Raw genomic sequence first — 22,306 nt, 5'->3', positions numbered from 1 at the left:
TGTGTGTGTGTGTGTGTGTGTGTGTGTGTGTGTGTGTGTGTGTGTGTCGTGAACCCCCACTGCCATCAGCTCTTTGGGGCCTGACCCCTGCCCTTTGATCCCACTGGTTCTGGGTCCCACGTGGAGGCAGCTATGGTTGGTAACATTGCTGGTACCTCACACCCTAGGAGTGGAGTGTACCCCATGAAGCTCCAGAGCTGACAGCATGGGGTAAAAGGTGCAGGCATTGGAGCAGCCTGGGGCTGACAACCAGACAGCAGGTCAGGAAGGACTTGATGGGGAACAGGAAGTACTTGGGGGTGGAGAGAAGTCTCTTTTCTCTTTTTCTATTCTCAGGTCTTTCTTTGCTGTAGTTTGAAAACCACCTGGATCCCTTGGGAGAACAGAGCAGGAAAAAAACTGCTGTGGGAAAGGAGACCCTCCTCCAAAAGGACAGGCAGAGAGGACCAGAGCTAATCTTAGCTGGCTTCCTGTGGGAGGGAGGGTGTGGGGTCCTGCCAGGCCATTTCTTCCCTTGATTCCATAAAACTTTGGCTTCTGGCAGCTGCCCCAGGCTGTTTACCCACAGTGGGTTTGCAGGCTTGTCCCAGCAGGCTTGCCTTGTGTACACATACCGCAAGGTCAAGTCTTGTGAAGAGCCCCTGTGCGCCTCTTCGTGGATAATGCTGCCTCCTATTCTCTTCAACTGTTTGGGGTTAGGATTGGGCATCTCCAGCTGGGGGGAAATGGGGAGCAAAGGTATTCCTGAGGCAGGTGTTCAGGTAAGCCAGAAAGAGTGTAAGGCAGGCAGGGGTGGGGCAGGATTCTGGCAGGTCCATCCTGCCCCCAAGCCTGAGGGGTCAGTATTACAAAAAGCTCAGCATGTGGGCCCTGCTAGTACCCCTTGGCTGGAGTTAGGGAGTTAGGGGTGGTGGAGAGCAGAAGGAGCTCCTGGAGAAAGCTAGCCTTGTGACCAGCATTGGTTTCTTCTATTGGGACAACAGCACAAGGGCCACGTGGGGTTGCTGGCCATGGAGAGGGGCCTGGACTGCTGGCTGTGAGGCCCTGCGGTAATGGTGGAATTGCCAAGCTGGGTGTTGGTGCTGGCACACTGCTGGAGGGGCTGCTAGGCATGGGCTGCAACAGGATCGTGCTGGGCCTTCACTGTGTGCAGCCCCAAGTGTCTGGCCACTGATGATCTGCATGTGCTGAATGCACTACTCAAGGGGCTCTGTCCACCTCTGACCATAGCCCTGCTGCTGCTGAGCCTGCCACATTACCCTTCTGGGGCATTTGCACAAGGCTGCCATGGCCCTCAGCACTGTGGCCACTGCTGCTTCTGTGCATCAGCCTGTGCCACAGGGACTTGTCCGTAGGTCTGGCTACTGGACTCTGCCTCTTCTCATGCCACAGCTGGGCCTTGCTGGCTGCTCCTTGGCTTTTCTCCTCGTTCATTGCTTTCTTGATCTTCCTTGAAGTAGTGCCAGAGGCTTATGCGAGCAAGCCAGTCCCCTGGGCATGCACCCATCCAACTTGATGGTTCTGCTCTGTGCAAGTCAAGGGCTCCAGAGGACTGGCTAGCCTGCCACTACTTGTGGCATTCTTGGTAGGGGCAACTGCCTCATCCTGTGACATGGAGCCACAGGGTCAGCACTATGAGGGAACCAGGAAAGAGGGTACAGGCCCTGACCCCACTGAGGGGGCCATCACTAGACCTGCAGGACTTAGTGTTGGTGGTCATGGTGCTGTAATGGGTCTTTGGGTGGCATCAGGTACCCTGCTCTTCTTAGGCATCTTTGTGGTGAGCTAGACACCTGCAGCTGTGGACTCAGCACAGGGCTGGCGTGGCTGCGGTTCTGCTTCTTAGTGCCTGTCTGTGGCACCACTGCACTGCAACTCCTGCTTAATGCCTGCTCCTGGCCTTGGCTGGGCTGGGCATCAGGCTGGGGCCAAAGTGCCATGGGGAGCCAAGACACAGGGCTGGCTCTGGATACTGATGCGGAGTGTGGCACTGGGCAGAACCTGGCATCATGTGGGGCCCAGAGATGGACTCGCTCATTAGTAGGATATAGTAACAAACAAGGATACACTATGGATACAGACTGCAGTCAGGATCCTGCCCAGTGCTTGAAGGTCCGGTAGTATCAGTGATGACAAGGCCTCTAAGAGCCTGAGTTCCCATCCCCAATTTGGGCATCTCCTCATCATGTCACCACCAGCAGCTCCAGTTCCATAAGGAAAACAGGTTGTATGTTCAGTTTCAGCCTAATGATTCTCAGCAGGTCCTGGAAGTCCAATGAGACTGGGGAGACCCCCAAGAACATCATCATGATTATTCTACCTCCTCTGTCCCACCCTATCCCAACTTCAATAAAATATCCTGTCAAACACCTGCATGTGGATTTCAAGGTCTAATCTGCTTGTGGTTTTCCTGACATATGCATGTGTTGGTAAGGGGGGTAAGTATGACAAGAGATTTTTTTGGCCACACCACGTGGCTTGTGGGATCTTAGTTCCCTGACCAGGGATTGAACCCAGGCGCTCAGCAGTGAGAGCGCACAGTCCTAACCACTGGACAACCAGGGAATTCCCAGACAGGAGAGTTTAAACCAAATCATCACAGAACTTAAGCGAGGCCCTTCCTGGCCAGGTGTGTGTCCAGGTGGGTTCTCAAAAAGTGCCAGACTTTTGGGGCCCATCGATGGGCCATTTCAGACATTCTCTGTGCTCGAGTCTTGACAGAATTTCCCGGGCTTCATTTTGTTCAAATGTTTCCGTGACAACTCCAAAGCTTTGACGTCAGAAACGCGATAGGGACTCACATTTGTTCCCAAGAACAGAATTGGGATGGTCCCGAGGTTTCCAGGGCTGAAGGAGAAAAGTCGAAGAGCAAAGAGCCATGCCCATGTTTGCCTCCTGCCTTGGTGCTGAACACCTTCCCTCCAGGTCCGCGGCAAATCATCCCCCTGAAGTCCCGTCGCCACTACCCCTTCTAGGGACCTGGAGCACGAAGACGGAAGTGAAGCGCCTTGAAAGGCCGGAAAGGCCGCCCTCTGCCCTTTCAATGGCGCTGACAACCCTGGAGAGCCCCGCCCCCTCCAGCCAAGGAAGGACACCATTGGCTCTCCCTGACGGCGTCGCTCTCCTATTGGCCAGTGAGCTAATGCCAATGCGCAGATTGGCCCCAAAGTTTTCTTTCGGTTTCCGGCGTCCCAGCAATGGAAGCTCTGGACTCCCTGTCGCTCTTCACCGGCCTCGGCCTGAGCGAACACAAGGCCCGCGAGACGCTCAAGAACACGGCTCTGAGCGCGCAGCTGCGCGAGGCGGCGACCCAGGTGCGAACCCAAGTCCCTGGTCCGGGCTGCCGACTGTTCCCCAACGCAGCGCCAGGCCGGGTCCTGACCCCAACCAACCTACCTTGTCTTGTTCAGGCCTTTCTTACTGGTCATGGGGCTTATCTCCTGACTCCTCTGACCTCAGGCGCAACAGACTCTGGGCTGCACCATCGACAAGGCTACCGGGACCCTGCTCTATGGCTTGGCCTCCCGACTCCGGGATCCGCGGCGTCTCTCTTTCCTCGTGAGCTACATAGCCAATAGGAAGATCCATACGGAGACCCAGCTGAGCGGTGAGACCCCTGCTTGTCCTGCCGCTTCCACCTCCAACTCCTCTTCTCAGCCAAGGTCCCTATCTACCCATTCTGCGAAGTCCCTCAGCGTCTCTCTGCATTATTAGTTCTGCATTCCCCTCTAAACCCAGGCCCTGGCACTGAGGGATGGAGAGGGCCACCTCTGGTGAGACGGACTAGAGAAATGTAGGTCTGAGGGAGTTTCCCTCAGAGCACTTGCTTCTTTCCTGTGACCTCAGGGCTTCTCTAGAGGTGCAAGACTTAATTTCCCAGGAGGCCAAACTAATTGGGGTTTCATGGATCGGATTAGGGCTTTGTCTTCCTACTTCCTGGAGCTGAGATGCCACAAATTCATTGGCTCTCTTTTTTCAGCTGCCCTTGAGTATGTGCGGAGTCATCCCCTGGACCCCATCAACACCATGGTCTTTGAGCAGGAATGCGGTGTGGGCGTTGTGGTGACCCCAGAGCAGATTGAGGAGGCTGTGAGTCTTTCCCCAGGCATCGGTTGCCTCCTTAGCACTGAACCTGAAAAGGAGTGGCTCAGCCTTTCCAACCAGGAAGACCCAGGGTGAGGGTGTGGGTTCCTAGAGCATTTCTGAAGGACACTTTCTTGAACCACATGGTTTGGCTTTCTGTAGGTGGAGGCTGCCATAAATCGCCACCGACCCCAGCTCCTAGTAGAGCGTTACCGCTTCAATATGGGACTGCTGATGGGTGAGCAGGGCCTGGGGCAGGGGACTATGTTATTCTCTCTAGTCATGCCTTCTCTTCTGCATGGGTGAGAGGGAGGTGGGAAGAGGAATAGGAACACATTAAAAGTGGTCTGGCTGTGGTTTTTGAGGTCAGCCAGGTTCTTTTCTTGGGAAGGAGGATGGGCAACGTCCTGCTTTGCCTTTCTGCAGCTCCCTCTGCCCATATTTCTAGGAGAGGCTCGGGCTGCACTCAAGTGGGCAGATGGCAAAATGATCAAGCACGAAGTAGACATGCAGGTGGGTGCCTCCTTGAGCTGAAGCAGGCAAAGACCCTGCCAGAGACAGTGTCTAGAGTCCACTGAGGGATAAATGGTGGTGGAAGGGGAAGAAAGCCTATTCCTATTCTGATGGTGGATAGTAGAGCTTGGGGTAGAGGGAGCAGCACCCGGTTGGACAGTGAAAGACTTGGGCCTCTGGGTTCTGCCTAAGTTGGGGTGAGTTGCTTTACGCTGAACCTCAGTTTCCTCATCTTGTAAATAAGGGTGATGTGGCCTTCATCTCAGCGTGCTGGCAGAGAATCACAAGAGGGTGATGGTTGAGGTAGATGGCATATCTTGATGCTGGGCCCACAGTTCCTTTCTGTAAATGGCTGTTTTTGTTACCTGAGCCCAGGACCCTCAGGAGGGAAAAAGCATTTGAGGCCGCAGAACCATGTGAGGAGCAGAGGTGGGATGGGCTAGGTAGGTTTTTCAAGGTGGTGCCAGTAGACAGAACCAAGAAGCCCTTAGCTGGATGGGTGGGTTGAGTCAGTCATGGGCTCCTGTCCCAGCTCTGACTCTGGTCTCTGCTCAGGTCCTCCACCTCCTGGGTCCCAAGACGGAGACTGATCTGGAGAAGAAGCCCAAGGTGGGACTGAGCATGGTCTTGGGTCCTGGGAATGAGGTGGGGTAGGGTGAAACTTCAGGCTGGAGAAGGGAGTATCTGACCCCAGTGATCCCGAGACGTTGACCCAACTTTTGAACTTCTCTCAGGTGGCCAAGGCTCGGCCAGAAGAAACAGACCGAAGAACAGCAAAGGATGTGGTGGAGAATGGTGAGAGGCTTGAGGCTCCTGTCACATTCAACTCCCTGATATCTGGGTTTTCCACCTGATGGGTCATTATAGCCCAGACTCCTCAGGCCGTTGGCTTAATCAACACTCTGTCTTCTGCTGCAAGACTGGAATTTCTGGTGTTTCCTTTACCCAGAAACTAGTCAGAGGAGGCCTGAGAAGTCTGGCTCTGTATCTCTTGTCTCTGGGGTTAGGGGAAGAGGGGACTGCTTGGTTCTATTCTGGTTCCAGGATATGGGTAGTATCGACAGGCACCTCCCTGAGCTGGATGTGGTAGCTGTATCCAGAGAATAAGTTTTCCTTGGTCTGTTCTCTGCAGGTGAGACTGTTGTTCAGACCCTGTCTCTGATGGAGCAGCTCCGAGGCGAGGCGCTTAAGTTCCACAAGCCTGGTGAGCAGGCAGGTTGAAACTCGGTGGAGGGCTGGATCTTTTTTTTTTTTTTTTTTAATTTTATTGAAGTATAATTGATTTGTAATGTTGTGTTTAATTTCTGCTGTACAGCAAAGTGACTCAGTTATACATATATATATTTTTTTCCATTATGGTTTATCACAGGATACTGAATACAGTTCCCTGTGCTATACAGTAGGAACTTGTTGTTTATTCATCCTATATATGATAGTTTACATCTGCTAATCCCAAACTCCCAGTACTTTCCTCCCTTATCCCTCCTCCCCCCGTTGGCAACCACAAGTCTGTTCTTTATGTCAGTGAGTCTGTCTGTTTTGTAGATATGTTCATTTATGTCGTATTTTAGATTCCACCTATAAGTAATATCATATTGTATTTGTCTTTCTGACTGACTTTGCGTAGTATAATAATCTCTAGGTCCATCCATGATGCTACAAATGGCATTATTTCATTCTTTTTAAGGGCTGAGTAATATTCCATTGTATATATGTTCCACATTTTCTTTATCCATTCATCTAACGGTGGACATTTAGGTTGTTTCCATGTCTTGGCTATTATAAGTAGTGTTGCTGTGAACGTAGTGGTGCATGTATCTTTTTGAATTATAGTTTTGTCTGAGTATATGCCCATTAGTGGGATTGCTAGATCATATGGAAACTCCATTTTTAGTTTTTTGAGGAAACTGCATACTGTTTTCCATATGGCTTCACCAATTTACTTTCCCACCAACAGTGTAAGAGGGTTTTCTTTTCTTGTGGAGGGCTGGATCTTAATAGCAATTCTTGTAGTCAGGTCCCTGGGATAGGGAGCCCTGGGCTGCAGCCTGGTATCATCAGGCTTGTTCTGGCCCTGGCAGGTGAGAACTACAAGACCCCGGGCTATGTGACCACTCCACATACCATGGATCTACTGAAGCAGCACCTGGAGATCACTGGAGGACAGGTGTGTGAGAGTGTTGCCAGGCTAGCTAGTGCCATCATCACTTGCCTGGGGCTGCCTCCATACTACCCCGCCTTACCTATCACCATGGCCTCCCTGGGAAGGGTCATCCTTTAGTGTAGTCTGAGCTCTGACCTGATTCCTCTGCTCCCATTCCTCTTATCTCAGGTACGTACCCGGTTCCCGCCAGAACCCAATGGAATCCTGCACATTGGACATGCCAAAGCCATCAACTTCAACTTTGGCTATGCCAAGGTGGGTGTGTCTGGGGACTTGGCAAGCGGCATAACTGCTTGCTGCTCCCGTGACTAGGTACCAGAGAGGTATCCCTACTTTTCCTGCTGCTCCCATAAAGTGTCCCAGAGCAGACAGAGGCCTTGGAGGGGATACCAAGGAATGTGTGATAGATACCTAGGAATCCACCCAATTGGGCTCATTGAGGAAAAACTCTTGGTGAGGCAGTGAGTTCACATTTGGGGAAATTCCCAGTGCAACCTCTTGGGCTTAGGAAGAGGCTATGCTGTGTCCCACGTTAGTATGAGATGCCTTGTTTATTAGGGCATTTAGATACAGGAAGGTGAGTGAAAGATATTTTCAATTCTGATGTGGGAGAGCTCTGAGAATGTCCCAGTTTGATGAGATGGATTGTAGGAACCGATGATGTGGGAGCTCACAGATACTGCAACTTTCCTAGGCCAACAATGGGATCTGTTTCCTGCGCTTTGATGACACCAACCCTGAGAAGGAGGAAGCAAAGTTCTTCACTGCCATCTGCGACATGGTGGCCTGGCTGGGTATGGGTTGGGGAAGGCCTGGGCAGAACTGCTTATCAGTGGGCCTCTCCCTGGGCCATGGCCTGCCATTGGGTGTCCCTGATTGGTTGCTAATACCATCTCATTCTGCCCCAGGTTACATACCTTACAAGGTGACATATGCCTCCAACTATTTTGACCAGCTGTATGCGTGGGCCGAGGAGCTCATCCGCAGGTGAGGCCAGAGCCATGATGTGGAGCCAGGCAGACTGACCAGGGCACATCCATGCTGGGCATTCACACCCCTTCCTCATAGGGGTCAGGCCTATGTGTGCCACCAGCGAGGAGAGGAGCTCAAAGGCCACAACCCACTGCCCTCACCCTGGAGAGACCGTCCCACAGAGGAGTCCTTGCTACTCTTCGAGGTGGGGCTCTGGGGGTGCAGTTGGGTCTAGGTGGGCCAAGATACTGAGAATGAGATGCCCTTGTGCTGAGTGGCAGCCTGAGCCCTTGCTCCCTTTCAGGCAATGCGCAAGGGCAAGTTTGCAGAGGGTGAGGCCACACTGCGGATGAAGCTGGTGATGGAGGATGGCAAGATGGACCCTGTGGCCTATCGAGTCAAGTATACACCGCACCACCGCACAGGGGACACTTGGTTGGTGTGAACTTGGGGTGGGGTTGCGGAGTTGTAGAGTGGCGGGTGGGCCACGGGTAGGGCAGAGTGGGGCCGAATGGTGGGGCCCACTGCCTATGCCCTGCAGGTGCATCTACCCCACCTATGACTACACACACTGCCTCTGTGACTCCATCGAGCATATCACCCACTCACTCTGCACCAAGGAATTCCAGGCCCGGTGAGGGAGCTGGGCCCGTGGGGAGGGGAGGGCCAGTGGGATTCCAGCAGCCCTTCCTGCCGGTCTCTCCCTGGTTGGAGGTGGCCAGTCTTGACTCTGCCCTCCCACCCCAGGCGCTCTTCCTACTTCTGGCTGTGCAATGCACTGGACGTCTATTGTCCTGTGCAGTGGGAGTATGGCCGCCTCAATCTGCACTATGCTGTTGTCTCTAAGAGGAAGATTCTCCAGCTTGTGGCAGCTGGCGCTGTGCGGTAGGTGTGGCTTTTTGGCTAATGAAGGTTGGTGGTACTAGTAGCATGTGCTGCCATAGGTTTTCTCACCACCACCTCGCCCACAGGGATTGGGACGACCCACGGCTCTTCACGCTCACAGCCTTACGTCGGAGGGGCTTCCCGCCTGAGGCCATCAACAACTTCTGTGCTCGGGTATAGCCGAGTGGGCTGAGTGGGCAGGTGGGGGCTGAGCACAGTAGTATGTGTTTGTGGCTGTGACTGATGCTGTCCTTTCCTGCTAGGTGGGAGTGACAGTGGCACAGACCACAATGGAACCACATCTGCTAGAAGCCTGTGTGCGTGATGTGCTGAATGACACAGCCCCTCGGGCCATGGCTGTGCTGGAGCCATTACAGGTGGTCATCACCAATTTTCCTGCTGCCAAGGTAAGTCTCCTTCAGAGTGTGTGTGTGTGTGTGTGTGTGTGTGTGTGTGTTGGGGGTTGCACCTGGGTTTAGGTGTGGGAATCCCAGTGCCTAGTGTGACTCAGACACTTATCTCCTACTATAGTCCTTGGACATTCAGGTACCCAACTTCCCAGCTGATGAGACCAAGGGCTTCCATCAGATTCCCTTTGGACCCATTGTCTTCATTGAAAGGACTGACTTCAAAGAGGTGAATGGGGGTGGTGAAGGGTCCTGTTTGTTCCTGGGCCCAGTCCTGAGGGCCCTTCATCTCTTCTTCTATCAGTCCATCTACTCCCTGCTTCAGTCAAACCAATCCTTGCCAGACGTAGGGGTGGGAGAAGCCTCTTGTACCTGCCCGACCCTTGCAGCCTCTTGTGTCCACCCCACTTCCTATCTCTAGGAGCCAGAGCCAGGCTATAAGCGCCTGGCATGGGGCCAGCCCGTGGGCCTGAGGCATACAGGCTACATCATCGAGCTGCAGCATGTTGTCAAGGTGAGAGCCAGCTGCAGCCTTCCTACCACAGTGCCTGCTGGGGTGAGGATCTGGGTGCAGCTGCAGTCTTGGTAGTGGTGTCCAAGTCTGATTGCAGGCCCCTTGACTTCCAGGGCCCCAGTGGCTGTGTGGAAAGCCTTGAGGTGACCTGCAGACGGGCAGATGCTGGAGAAAAGCCCAAGGCATTTATTCACTGGGTATCACAGCCTCTGACGTGTGAGATTCGCCTCTACGAGCGACTGTGAGTGAACAGAGCTGGTGTTGGGGCAGGTACAAGATGGGCATTGCTTGCTGTGGCTGCCCAGCTGGAGTCTGACCTTTACTCTGGCTGCAGATTTCAGCACAAGAACCCTGAGGATCCTGCTGAGGTGCCTGGTGGATTCTTAAGTGACTTGAACCCGGTAGGCTCATGGGGTATGGGGTGAGGGTGGTGGGCCTTTCTGGCTGGATGGCCACCTGAGTTCTCTGCCCACAGGCATCACTACAAGTGGTCGAGGCAGCATTAGTGGACTGTTCTGTGGCCCTGGCAAAGCCCTTTGACAAGTTCCAGTTTGAGCGGCTTGGTTACTTTTCTGTGGATCCAGACAGCCGCCAGGGACAGGTGCTTGAATTTACCTTTCCGCAACAATGATGGTGGTGGCTGCCATTCTCTGTGCCAAGCACTTTGCTGACATTTCCTTACTTAATTTTCACCACCTGAGGTGGGGTTCATGTTCTACCGATGAGGAAACAGGCTCAGAGGTTAAGTCTGTGCACAAAATTTTGTATGAACCCTTTCTTATTCCTCAAGGTAGGGGACAGGCATAGGGATTGTTATAATTCATATAAAATGGAGACCCAGAGCCATCCAGTCCTTTAGCCAAAGTCAAAAAGTTACTGGTAACTAGAGTTTCTTGGCCCTCAGCTCCTCTGGGATGAAGTGAGGGTTGGAGTGGGGTGTCTGGTGAGACCCACTTAGGCCTTCTGGCCTGGTTCTGGCTTGGTGGTCATTCCTCCCCCTCTGCCCTCCAGCTTGTCTTCAACCGGACCGTCACACTGAAGGAGGACCCAGGAAAAGTGTGAACTGGAAGTCCTGTGGACCTACCTCAACCTTCTGGAGGCGAGGGGTACCCAGACTCCATGTTAATAAAGAACAGCTAAATCCCCCTGGGGTCTGTGTTATCTCTCTGGTCTCCTAGCACCCAAGGGCCTTAGAGTCATGCTCAGGGAGGGGGAAGGTACGCTACACACAGAGCAGTACTGACAGCTTTGAAACCACTGGTGCACTTCTTGATGCTCGAGGGCTGAGGCCTGGGCCTGATTCGTTATCTTCTGCACCTGGTCTGAGGGAATGGTGGGTCCTGGGATGCTGCTCCACTGTTAGGAGCCCTGTGTCAGAGGGACCTGGAAGGTTTGTGTCTGCCTGCATGCCTAGGCAGATGGAGAGGCCTGTCTACTAGTACAGTCATTAAAAAATAATTATTGAGTACCTACTATGTGCCAGGCACAGTGAGATGAGGAAGACCTGTGTGGTGGCCTTCTAAGTCCACCACCTAGTTGGGGAGACAGAGGCGACCAGGTATTGTGCAGATGTCTCCTTGGGGACTGTGTGAGGCTGGAGGAGGTTTCTGACCCAGCCTGGGCCTCTGAAGACTACTCTCAGAAGTGACTCCTGAGGGGAACCCCAAAGGACTAGGAGTTTGCCAGGGAAGGATGAACAAGTGCAAAGCTCCAGAGGCCTTTTTAAGAAACAGTATGATAGCCTATGCCCCTCTGGGGCAGTGTGGGCTACTGGTGAAGCCGGCGTGTGCCTGCAGCTTTAACACCCTCCACATTTTCCCTGTATACAAACACCAGGCTACCCGAGGCCCGCTTTAAGGTGGACTGGACTGCGGAAGGCTGAATTAGGATGACAGCAGGTAGAGGGTGAGGGGTTGGTCCTAGATGCTAGGGACTCCTGGAGGAGAGTGACCCGGGGCTTCCCAGGTGGGGTGCGGCTGGAGGCGCCAGGCCTAGGTCAGAGGCTGTGGGGGCCACCTTAAGTAAGAGGCTGGTCTCTGCACCGCGTGAGGCTGCGAGAAGGAGGCCCCGGCAGGCGGCAGAAGGGTCCTGAGAGTAAGCTTCAAGCCCAGGCCTGCCCAGGCTCCAGGGCTAGGCCGATCTCCGGCCCTGGCTCCGCCCCACATGGAGGGGCGTCTGAGGGCGGTACGCTCCGCCCTACACCCCGGGCTCCTGCCGCTACTGCAGCCCTAGGCTCGGCCTCTCTCCTCTGCAGAAGCGTTCCCTTTAAGTCTGGCCAGGAGGCAGCCTTAGTTCTCGCGGGATTCGACGCTCCAATCATCGCGAGAAAGGCTTTCGGCACTCATTGGCTATGAGGGTTGAATGTAAGATGGCGCCCAGGGAGCTGTGAGGGGAAAATCCTGTCGGTCTTGGAGCGGCGACGGCAGAACCGGGGCCCCGAGCGGTGCGGCGGGGCCGGCGGGTAGAACGGCGGCGGCGGCGGCGGCGGCGACGTCGCCGGGTGAGGGCTCCAGTGGGGGCAGGGATATGGCGGGGTTGCGGGCCTGAGACAGCGGGCCCACCCCACACAACGGCGGGCGGGGGCGGGCGGGCCGCTGCCACTGGGCCCTGGAGACCTCGGGGCGGCTCCGGAGCCGAGAAAGACCCAGGGCTCGCACGCCCCCGCCCTCTGGGTGGGGGAGGGGCGGTTCGGGGATTCGGGTGGGCTCGGCGCGCGAATGCGCGCTGGTGGGCGCGCGCGGCCGGGGCTGTTTATATGCTCGGGGGCGCGCGCGCTGTGCGGCCCTCCCGGTGCTCGTGGCCGCTGACGTGCGCGTTCCCGACGCGGATATCTCGGCTCCTGGAGTTGCAGCCCGTCGGCCAGAGCGGCTTTCTGGGGCGCGCGCCCCGAAGTCGGGGGTCGCGGGCAGGCGCGCGGCCTGCTGTTGGGTGGCGGCACCGCTGCGCGGGCGCACAGGACACCCCTGCTGCGGGGAGGGACGGCGGGCGGGCAGCTTGCAGTTTGGAGAAGGTTGTGGGTTGGACCCTTCCTGCTCAGGTGACGTCCCCGGACCAACAGGGCCTAGGCCTGAGGAGAAACCAACCTGCTTTGCGGTCCGGCTTGCGGCCCCGCTCCTCTGCGAAGTGGGCGAGATTGCTGGCTCTCTAAGAATGAGGTGTCCCGAGGCCCATGTGCAGGGTGGGTACTTGGGAGGGTGCTACCCTGATTCTGAAACCGAGCTCTGTTCGTCTGTAAGGGCAGCGAACCCCTTCGACTTCCTCACCTTGTTTTGATGCTTTGTGCTGGAGAGGGAAGGCAAATCCTAAAAGGCCCTTCAGTGGTATTTGTTTTCTTGTCATTAGAAAGTAATTTTTCATTAAAGCGCAGTTCTTAGACGTCACCTCTGTGCGCTCCGTAAGGGGATCCACGTCTGTGGACGCTGTGAAACTACCCAAGCTGTAAATTGCCACTTTAAATCCTGAAATGCAGCCTTTTCCTCTGTTTGGTTGGGAGGGGCTTACTTGTACTCTGTTAGGTTAAAGGGCCCGCTATTGCTCAGCCAAAAAGTTGCTCAGAACGAAATTGAACAATCTGATAATCAGTGCTTTGCCTTCTTTTGTAAGTCCGAAGATCCCAAGCAGATCAGAAATCTGCCTGCAAAAGTCACTTTTGATACAGGATTTCAATCCTTTTCAGCTTTTTTATTTTTTTAAATCCCAGCACTGTGTTCTGGTGCCAGGGGAGTTCTAGATTTGTCCAGAGAAATAGGTACTTCTTTTTTCTAAGACAAAATATGTGCTAGTTTATGTTTTATAGTCTTGCTTCATTAAATTTAAGGAAAAAGAAACTAAGTGAAACTAAAATTAGCAATTAAATTTGAAAATGGTGGGGGTAGAAAACTACCTAAAAATACTGTATTATTAGAAAATTCCTAATATACTGTATTATTTTAAGAACAAGCTTAAAATTTAAAAAGAGGCTGAGGATGGAAGGAACTTCTTTGTTCTGTCTTCTTTAGAATGTTACAGGTCTTAAGAACTCAGGACAAGCACCAGAAATGCATGCAACATGGTGACTGGTGAGTTAGAATTATTCATATGCTGGAAATATGTGTGCAGTATTTTTCCTGGTAATATTGAAACGTTAGAAATCCTGCCAGTCATTCTGGGTGCTGTCTGCCAGAAATTAGTAGGTGCTGGAAAATTGAATATGTGGGGGAACTGCATCTTTGAAGCCAGCCAGTTTGCTGCTTGAACAGTTCTTTCCTCTTAAAATGTAAGTCAGTGCAACTTTCAGGTTTTAGCATGACAAGGCATCAGCTTTTCTAAGGATCCAAATGGTTCAAAGACAAGCAGTCAAGTTTATCTAGGATACACTTAAAATATTAATACACCATTTAGGCCTGCTTTTTCTGGAATTTTTAATTGTTACGTTTGAGGTCTGCCTTTTAAATTGGTGTCTGTAGATAATATTTTTTCATAAGCTCATTAACTAAGATTTCCCTGTTAAAAGATGTCCTGCTTCCAGTCCTCGGTGATGAATAATTTGTGTACCTCTCCATGAATCTCTGCCTTTCCACAACCCCTTTCCACTTATGTTGCCATTTTAAAGGAAAGATCAAATTGTGGTTGAAGTTTTATGTAAATCTGAATTGCTCCAAAAGGTAACCAAAATTAGGGGCTCTGGGTGTGGCTATCCTCCATCGTGACAGCTTCAGAATCAGGGATTTCTTTCTTCAAGCTTGCGTGCCTTCTTTTAATTTAATCAAGTACAAGTTTGTCTTTGATATGCCATGCTTCTTGCTTGTGTACTTTTTATTTTAATTTAATTAATTTATATTTTTTATTAATTTATTTTTGGCTGCGTTGGGTCTTTGTTGCTGTGCGCGGGCTTTCTCTAGTTGCGACGAGTGGGGGCTACTCTTCGTTGTGGTGCGCGGGCTTCTCATTTTAGTGTCTTCTCTTGTTGCGGAGCACGGGCTCTAGGCGTGTGGGCTTCAGTAGTTGTGGTTCGTGGGCTCTAGAGCGCAGGCTCAGTAGTTGTGGCGCACAGGCTTAGTTGCTCCGTGACATGTGGGAATCTTCCTGGATCAGGGCTCAAACCTGTGTCCCCTGCATTGGCAGGCGGATTCTTAACCACTGCGCCACCAGGGAAGCCCGCTAGTGTACTTTTTAAATGACCACCGTTTATCTGTAATGGTCTTTTATTCCTCAGCCTCAGAATGAAGTGTTATATGAACACCTGTTCTTTTCAATTTCTTTGTAGGTAGTTGCCCTGCATTTTGTTCCAGAGGTTTTAAGTCCTTTCCAGGCTTCACTTAAATGCTCCACTAGTTTTTTCCTAATTGTCACATTGGATTGTGATTTCTAATTGTAGCTGCATGAAGAAATGATAAATTAACCCCTTGCTTTGCTGAAAAGGGGAAAAGAATGGTCCTTTGTTGTCACACTTTAGGCTAGGGCAAAACTGTAGGTAGAGCTGGTGGACTGTGTCAGAAAGCTCTTTTTTGCATGTGCGTTTGAAATATCTATCTATACATATTAATTCAGTAGATCTGTATACAATTTAATGAAAAATTATAAAGTGAACCACTGTGTAACTAGCACCTCTTCAAGAAATAGAACAACGCCAGCACTTCTGAACCCTTCATGGGTCCCTTCCTGGTTACAGCTTCTCATTCCCTAGAGACAATGACTATTCTGAATTCTGTGATAATCATGTTCTTTGTTTTTCTTATTACTACCTTCGTATCCCTCAACAACCTAGTTTTATTTAATTTTGTATTTTATATAAATGGAGTCATGCTGTTTTGTATCTTATTCTAGCATTGTGCTTGTGACATTCATCCACGTTGTGTGCAGCTGTAGTTCATTCATTCCAATTTCTGTATAGTAGTCTGCTGTTTGAACAGACCATAATTTATTCACTCTATTATTGATAGACATCTAGATTCCTTCCAGTTTGGGGCTATTAACAATGCTACTATGAACATTCTTGGTTAAGTTCATTTGTATAGGTATGTGTCATGTACATATAGGGATAGAATTTGCTGGGTCATATGGAATGGACGTTTTCAAACTTCACTAGATAATGCAAACAGTTGTGCCAGGTTACAGCTCATCAGTCATTGATAGGAATATGAGTTTAAGTTTCTGGTTGAAAGTGTATTGTCCAGAAATAGAACCATGGTGAAAATGCCCCTATATCAGGGACTTCTCTGTCTAGTGAAGGCATGGGGCAGATGGATGTACTAATGGGATAATTTCTATCACAAACCGTGTGGTGTGTTAGTACCTTTAAGAATAGAACTGTTTTCTCCCCATCTGCTTCTTTGAAATGACTCCTTATGTTAATTAGGACAAATGTGACTGTGACTCCTTAAAATGGAAATTGATGTTTTTTTCATGTCAATGTGTTCTTCAAACCAGAACTAAGCTATGAGGAACCGTTGCTAGTAGATGTGAGCCTTAAGAGGGGCCCAAGAGCTTGACCATTGGGTAAACAGGAAGAGGTAGGGCTCTGAGGCAGCTCCGAATGTCTTCTCTTAGTTCATCACATATTCAAGACCCACCCTGCAGAGTTGCATGGGGGCCGGGAAGAGGTAGCAGATTCGAGGGGACCCAAGAAGGGATGACTCCCCTGAGTACTTAGGCCTTCCCTTAGTACTGAAATAGGAAAAAATTAGCAAACAGAAATGTAATAGATTGTTGTTTTGGAGTAACCTTTTCCTCTTGTGTACTAGAGATAAAATAATTAGAATAATGATAACTTTGGTATACTGAGGGCCTGCTCTTTGTCAGGCACTGTGCTAAGCTCCAGTAGAAGGAAGTACAGGGGAAATAACCAGTAAAAATGTGTGTGGTTGAAGTGAAAATTTCCTAGGTCTGTTGGTGGGGGGGGCTTGGTTTGTCTATTGTTTTGCAAAGCAGCTATGCTTGAAGTATTCAGAAGCAAATGCTTGGCTACAGACTCCACCCCAAAGAGCCCCAGAGTGTTTTCCCCTCCATTTCTGATTCCCGGAAATTGGGAGTACTCAACTATCCCTCCAGCTTCATGTTTTTGAGAAGTATTTTAGTTCATCAGTTTACTTAATGCTCCTCACTGAGTCTTTGACTTGGGGCTAATTAAGAACCTTCTTTGTTTGGGGGTTATAGAGTGTAGTTTCATTAAGTTTATCCATTTTTCTTTCTCTGTTACCAAGGCTCAGCCTTATGTATCTGGTGAGCAACATCTTGAATTTAACAGTCTTCATTATTATGCAAGCTTCTGTTGCTTGATGGTTTTGTCTTTCAGAGTTTCAGATTTTGAGGGAAAAATCAAACTATGAACAACCAGAATTGTTTGTGTGTCTGTTACTGACTGTTATTGTGGTATAACCACTATGCAAAAAGGATTACTTTTTAACTGTCTTTTTGGTTTAATACAAATTGCAGAAAATACAGGAGTGTATTAAACAGGAAGAAATTTAAGTCCTCTGTTATTCCATACTACCCAGGCATAACTGCTGTTATGCCAGTTTTTCTTCTTGGGTACATAATTAAACCATACTGGGATATATAAATACAATTGTATTGGCCTCCCCTTTCCCACGTAATGTGTCTTCTGTGTCACTAAATTTTTTTATTTTAAAACCAAACGTTTTGTTGGGGGAAGGTGGATCTTCTAGGTATTAACATGCTTTTTTTTTTTAAGTTACTGTATTACAGAAGGATCTGTGGGATCACAGAAAAAGCTTGGAAGCAGACCTTCTTTATATGAATTTGATATACAATCAGTGGCATTTTAAATCAGCGGGCAAAGAAATTTCAGTAATTCAGTAAATGATACAGGGTTGTTGGGTCTTTGGAAATAAAATTAGGCTTTTACCTCACACTGTGCAAAATAAATTCTAAATGGATCAAAGCATAGTATAAATAATTACATTGTAAATTTAAAAATTGTAAGTGAATGAGTTTATGGTAAAGGCAGACTTTTTCTGAGCATAAAAGCAAAGGAAGAAACCTATCACCACTATTGAGAATATGTTTAATTTTTCTCAGTGTTGTCTTTTACTCACTGACTGGTCTCACATATTTAAATGTATTTCTGAAGCTTCCCCCCCACCCCAGCCCCCCTCCGGCAGCACTTTTGTGTCAGGTCAAATGCTGACTTAGTGTGCTTTCATTATTGGGATGTGTCAGTCTGGTAGATACTGCCAAGTGAGCAGGTTAAAAGAACAAGAAATGAAGCCTTGTGTATAAATGAGCAGATTGGAATATTCTTTCAAATTGGCCTTTTCTGTTATATATTTTTTAAGTTCTCCATTGAATTCATTATTTGTTAATATTTAGCTTCCTCTGATTTAGTGGTTTTCAGGTGATTCTGTGGACTTGTACAGTCAGTGAAGAACCTCTTGGGGGCTTAGTGAAAGGAAAAAGCAATGGGAATTGGGTAGTAGTAGCTTCTGCTTAGAGCCAACAGTAGACTGTAAGGTTGGAGCACTGCAGAAGGTTTTATAACTTTGGAGTCTCAACTACTTAAAATACATGGCTAGCTATAAACCAAAAGGTAATTTTGTCATAGGATATTTCAAATATTTTCATAAGAACAGAGGAGAATATAGTGAACCTGTGTATGAACCTTTATCATTGTTTTCTAAGTTTTATAGAATTTTCCCTACTTAAAGGTGTGTGGTCTTTTCTTTTTTTGATGAAAACTTAAAGAATGAACTTTGGGGCTTTATAGCAGATACTTTTCCAAGCTTTTATTCCATTCTTTCTGAGAACTGAATATCCATCTTATTTGCCATTCTGCTCAGGAAATAAATTTATATTTGGACTATTCTTGTAGTGACTGTTTTGAATGTAGTATTCTAGAAGTACTGACAGGTAGGATTTATTTGGAGCAGAATTGTTTTTATCATCTTTGGAACCTTGATTTTTTAAAGATTATTTTTCTTTTTGGCTGCGCCAGGTCTTAGTTGCAGCACGCGGACTCTTAGTTGTTTAGTTGCGGCATGCATGTGTGATCTAGTTCCCCGACCCCGGTCGATCACCGGCCCCCTGCATTGGGAGCGCGGAGTCTTACCCACTGGACTTATCAGGGAAGTCCTGGAACCTTGATTTTAAAAAGTTCTGAGTTTGATTTGGTATGAAATGCTGTGTTGTTAAAACTAAAAGATTAAACAGAAGCTATACTCACTTAGCTAAATGCTTGTCAAAAATAGAGGGCATGGAACTTTAATTTCCTTATCTTACATGGTGGGAAGTCCAGAGATACTATAAAATTAGTGTGCCTACAACTAGAGGTTTAAAGCTATGAAACTGATCATGACAAAAATTAAAATATGATTGGCAGGGTTTAGTGAGAGGAAGGCAATTTAAATGCCCTAACACCTTTCCTAGAGGATTAGACCAATATTTAAAATTGGTAGATCAGAAAGAGAAAAACAAATACTGTATGCTAACACATATATATGGAATCTAAAAAAAAAAGAAAAAAAAATGGTCAGAAGAACCTAGGGGTAAGACGGGAATAAAGGTGCAGACAGACCTACTAGAGAATGGACTTGAGGATATGGGGAGGGGGAAGGGTAAGCTGGGACAAAGTGAGAGAGTGGCATGGACAACATATATACACTACCAAACGTGAAATAGATAGTTAGTGGGAAGCAGCCGCTTAGCACAGGGAGGATTAGCTTTGTGACCACCTAGAGGGGTGGGATAGGGAGGGTGGGAGGGAGGGAGATGTAAGAGGGAAGAGATGTGGGGACATATGTATATGTATAACTGATTCACTTTGTTATAAAGCAGAAACTAACACACCATTGTAAAGCAATTATACTCCAATAAAGATGTTTTAAAAAAATAAAAGTAGTACTTAAAACTGGGAGTTAGTTAATTCAGGGAAGCATAAACAGTTACTTTGAAATATTTAGGTAGATTTTTAAAAGTCAATTAAATTGTGTTTTTTTCTGTTAGAACATATGAAACCTTCTTTTAATAGAGCAGGATTTTCCCTCTTTATGGTTCACTTACGTTCTTAATTTGGAGAAAGTGGTTTAAAATTTTAGAGAGGAATTTTAAACATTTAACATTTAATTTAAGCATTAACATTCTGAACTGTGCTATAAGAAAAAAGTGAGAGTTGTCTTGCAGTCTTTCACAATTTTTGGCCACTTATAAAACCCCCTCCTTCCTTAAAAAAAAAAAAAAAAGAACCAGAGGTCACAGCATACTTAGCTGTTTTGTTTTGTTAATTAATTAATTAATTAATTTTTGGCTGTGTTGGGTCTTTGTTGCTGTGCGCGGGCTTTCTCTAGTTGCGGTGAGCGGGGATTACTCTTCGTTGCGGTGCGTGGGCTTCTCATTGTTGTGTCTTGTCTTGTTGTGGAGCATGGGCTCTAGGTGCGCAGGTTTCAGTAGTTGTGGCTTGCGGGCTCTAGAGCTCAGGCTCAGTAGTTGTGGCGCACGGGCTTAGTTGCTCCACGGCATGTGGGATCTTCCCGGGCTAGGGCTCGAAAATGTGTCCCTTGCACTGGCAGGGAGATCCTTAACCACTGCGCCACCAGGGAAGCCCCTACTTAGCTGTTTTTACTTTTCATTTTATACCTTGCTATATTATTTGAACAGTTTTTCTAAGAAAGTAGATGTGTTACCTTTACCCTCCCCACCAAAAAAAACAAAGACGACCGCTCCCCCCCAAAAAAACTAGGTGGAATTCTACACTGAAAACTGAAGAAAGCTTGTTTCTAGGAAGAAAAATTGGTATAATTCTGCTTTGTACTTAATATCAGACTTCACATGAGGCTTAAGCCTCCTTGATTACTGAAACTTAAAAGAGTGAAGGGAAATAAGGTCACTAGGAAGATTCTGTGGACTGCCTTTACCAAGCAATATTTGTGTGAAGGTTTTCTGGTTCTGTAAACTTAACTTTCAGTGTTTCTTTGTATTTGTGCTTGGTCATATTTATCTTCTCCCAGATTTGAAGCAGAAAAAGTTTTTTGGTTTTTTTTTTTGCATGATTTGCATGATCCTCTATACTTTTTAAAAAATTGCTTTGATACAGTAGCTACGATTCTAGCACAGACAAAATTCAAGCAATCTCTAAGTATTTTACATGAATGCAACTAATTATTGAAGAAAATTAATTTGGGGAAGTGTAAATTTCAGGTGCCCTCCGCAGTTCTTCTGTAATGGAGGTGAAAAACTGAAATATGTGCCAACGTGGTAGAGAACTGGTTAATGGTTGTTCACACAATCTCTCCTTTGTCCCTTATGAGCAGAAGGGTGCATGTAATTGGATATTAGAATCACATATTGTGAACTTTGTATTATTAGTGGGTCTATATTATGAGAGATGCTTCCTTAAGAGGGAAATTTCAATTGTGATGCTGTTATCAGAGGGAAGCTTTGACACATTCTGTGCCAATGTGGTTAGTGACTGTGGGTCACCTATGCTGGAGTGGCCTGCTCTGAGTATGAAGTGCTTGTCCTTGATGCTCCTCCTACTCTATGTGCCATGGATATCATTGATAGCTTAATCTTGAAGTCTCATAGAAGGCCTTCTAATTTTCTGTCCTGAGAAAGATAACTGAGAGCGTCTGCAACAGAGAGAAGGGAGAACTGGGCAAGGGAGATGGTTAGAAGAGAGGTGACAAAGGGACAAACAAGTGTTAAATTTCCAAAGACAAGAGGCCATCAGCAGCAGCTTCACCTTGCACTCACTCCCCTGACCTGTACTTGCTGTTCTCTGTACTCTCTTGGTGCTTGGGGGTTTCCTAAGAGGTGGAGGCTTTCCCGAGAGTAGTGGTCTAGGCATTTTAGACAGGATAAGGTATATGTAGTATTCTTTATTTATGGAGAAATATATTTACAGTGTATTATGGGCATCATAATAAAAGGTTTATTGCTGGGTCTATTCTCTTTGAAAGTACCTGAATATAATTTGTATACTATACTTAAACAGCCTGCCACAGAAATATTGCCGGTGTCAGTAAATTAATAGCAGTAAGGTTCATATTTTTCCTTTAGTCTCTTGCCCTGGATATATAGGGCTTTTTTCCCCCCCAAGGTATAGATTAACCATTTACGAGGGAAAAGCATAACATTTTATGGTTGTAAGTTATAGATGTTACAGGAACAGAGTCATAATCCTTTTTGTTCCACATTGAATTCCAAGTGCAACAGATATATACAAAGTACCTACATGTATCAGCCATTCAGAGAGGACCAGGACACAGTCCTGTCTGCTAGAGTTTAGAGCCAGGTGGAAGATAATATGATTACACACACACCTTATATCTGTTAACAGAAGACAGCATCTGGGCAGTGAAAGAGAGACTGATATTTCTGTTTCTAGTCAGATGGCTCAAGGAAACAAATCACTTTTCTAGACATTTGAGATTGACTGAGAATCTTTTTTTGGCAAAGAGTTTCACTTGGTTTGTGTTACTTTCATATCCTGCCATTGCTTTTGTCCTGGAGGTGGTACTGGTCAAGAGAGTATGGTATGAAAGCAGCAGTGACAGGGCACTCAGCAGTTCATGGATAGATCGCATGGTTGTCTCCCAGGTGATTGAGAGCTACTATCCACCCTTGCAGATTAATTCTTTTTTTTTTAATTTTTTATTTTATTTATCTTTTTTCGGCCGCGTTGCGTCTTCATTGCTGCGAGTGGGCTTTCTCTAGTTGCGGGAGCTATTCTTTGTTGCGGTGCGCGGGCTTCTCATTGCGATGGCTTCTCTTGTTGCGGAGCACGGGCTCTAGGCACAGGGGCTTCAGTAGTTGCAGCACGTGGGCTCAGTAGTT

The 22,306-nt window shown here is 48.0% G+C and overlaps 2 protein-coding genes across 6 annotated transcripts in view; both read left to right on the top strand.

The window, feature by feature from the left end:
• The first annotated feature begins 3,175 nt into the window (after window positions 1–3,175).
• Window positions 3,176–10,689, top strand: QARS (glutaminyl-tRNA synthetase). 4 transcript variants are annotated; one of them, XM_029244260.1, is made up of 24 exons: window positions 3,176–3,314; window positions 3,460–3,607; window positions 3,980–4,089; window positions 4,246–4,321; window positions 4,532–4,596; window positions 5,152–5,205; window positions 5,331–5,391; window positions 5,729–5,800; window positions 6,678–6,763; window positions 6,929–7,015; window positions 7,455–7,554; window positions 7,669–7,747; window positions 7,829–7,937; window positions 8,037–8,167; window positions 8,274–8,366; window positions 8,480–8,617; window positions 8,704–8,791; window positions 8,881–9,024; window positions 9,149–9,253; window positions 9,446–9,538; window positions 9,652–9,779; window positions 9,873–9,939; window positions 10,014–10,139; window positions 10,550–10,686. In XM_029244260.1, the coding sequence occupies exons 1-24, from the start codon at window positions 3,198–3,200 to the stop codon at window positions 10,598–10,600; spliced, it is 2,328 nt and encodes a 775-aa protein (XP_029100093.1). In that variant the 5' UTR covers window positions 3,176–3,197; the 3' UTR covers window positions 10,601–10,686. The 4 variants fall into 4 exon arrangements, with proteins under 4 accessions (XP_029100093.1, XP_029100095.1, XP_029100094.1 ...); XM_029244262.1 differs by having other exon boundaries at window positions 3,188–3,314; window positions 3,411–3,607; XM_029244261.1 differs by lacking the exon at window positions 6,929–7,015 and having other exon boundaries at window positions 3,192–3,314; window positions 10,550–10,689.
• A 1,192-nt stretch (window positions 10,690–11,881) lies between these two features.
• Window positions 11,882–22,306, top strand: part of QRICH1 (glutamine rich 1) — a 54,608-nt gene continuing 44,183 nt past the window's right edge. The window contains exon 1 of one of the 2 annotated variants that reach the window (XM_029241765.1): window positions 11,882–12,038. The gene's annotated coding sequence lies outside the window, so the exon portion shown is untranslated. Of the gene's footprint in view, window positions 12,039–12,398; window positions 12,717–22,306 lie in introns of those variants that run through there. The other variant, XM_029241766.1, reaches the window with a different exon arrangement.

The sequence above is a fragment of the Monodon monoceros genome, unplaced genomic scaffold (genome assembly GCF_005190385.1).
Source record: "Monodon monoceros isolate NGI ecotype Baffin Bay Population unplaced genomic scaffold, NGI_Narwhal_1 Super_Scaffold_3, whole genome shotgun sequence".
Lineage (NCBI taxonomy): Eukaryota > Metazoa > Chordata > Mammalia > Artiodactyla > Monodontidae > Monodon > Monodon monoceros.
This window is presented reverse-complemented; position numbering and strand designations above follow the sequence as displayed.

Excerpts from the sequence above, each read along its gene's own strand:
- QARS (XM_029244260.1), top strand. The coding sequence starts at position 3,198 with ATGGAAGCTCTGGACTCCCTGTCGCTCTTCACCGGCCTCGGCCTGAGC. Across the intron at positions 5,206-5,330 it reads ATCTGGAGAAGAAGCCCAAG|GTGGCCAAGGCTCGGCCAGA; the intron begins GTGGGACTGAGC and ends AACTTCTCTCAG. Across the intron at positions 9,940-10,013 it reads TCTTAAGTGACTTGAACCCG|GCATCACTACAAGTGGTCGA; the intron begins GTAGGCTCATGG and ends CTCTGCCCACAG.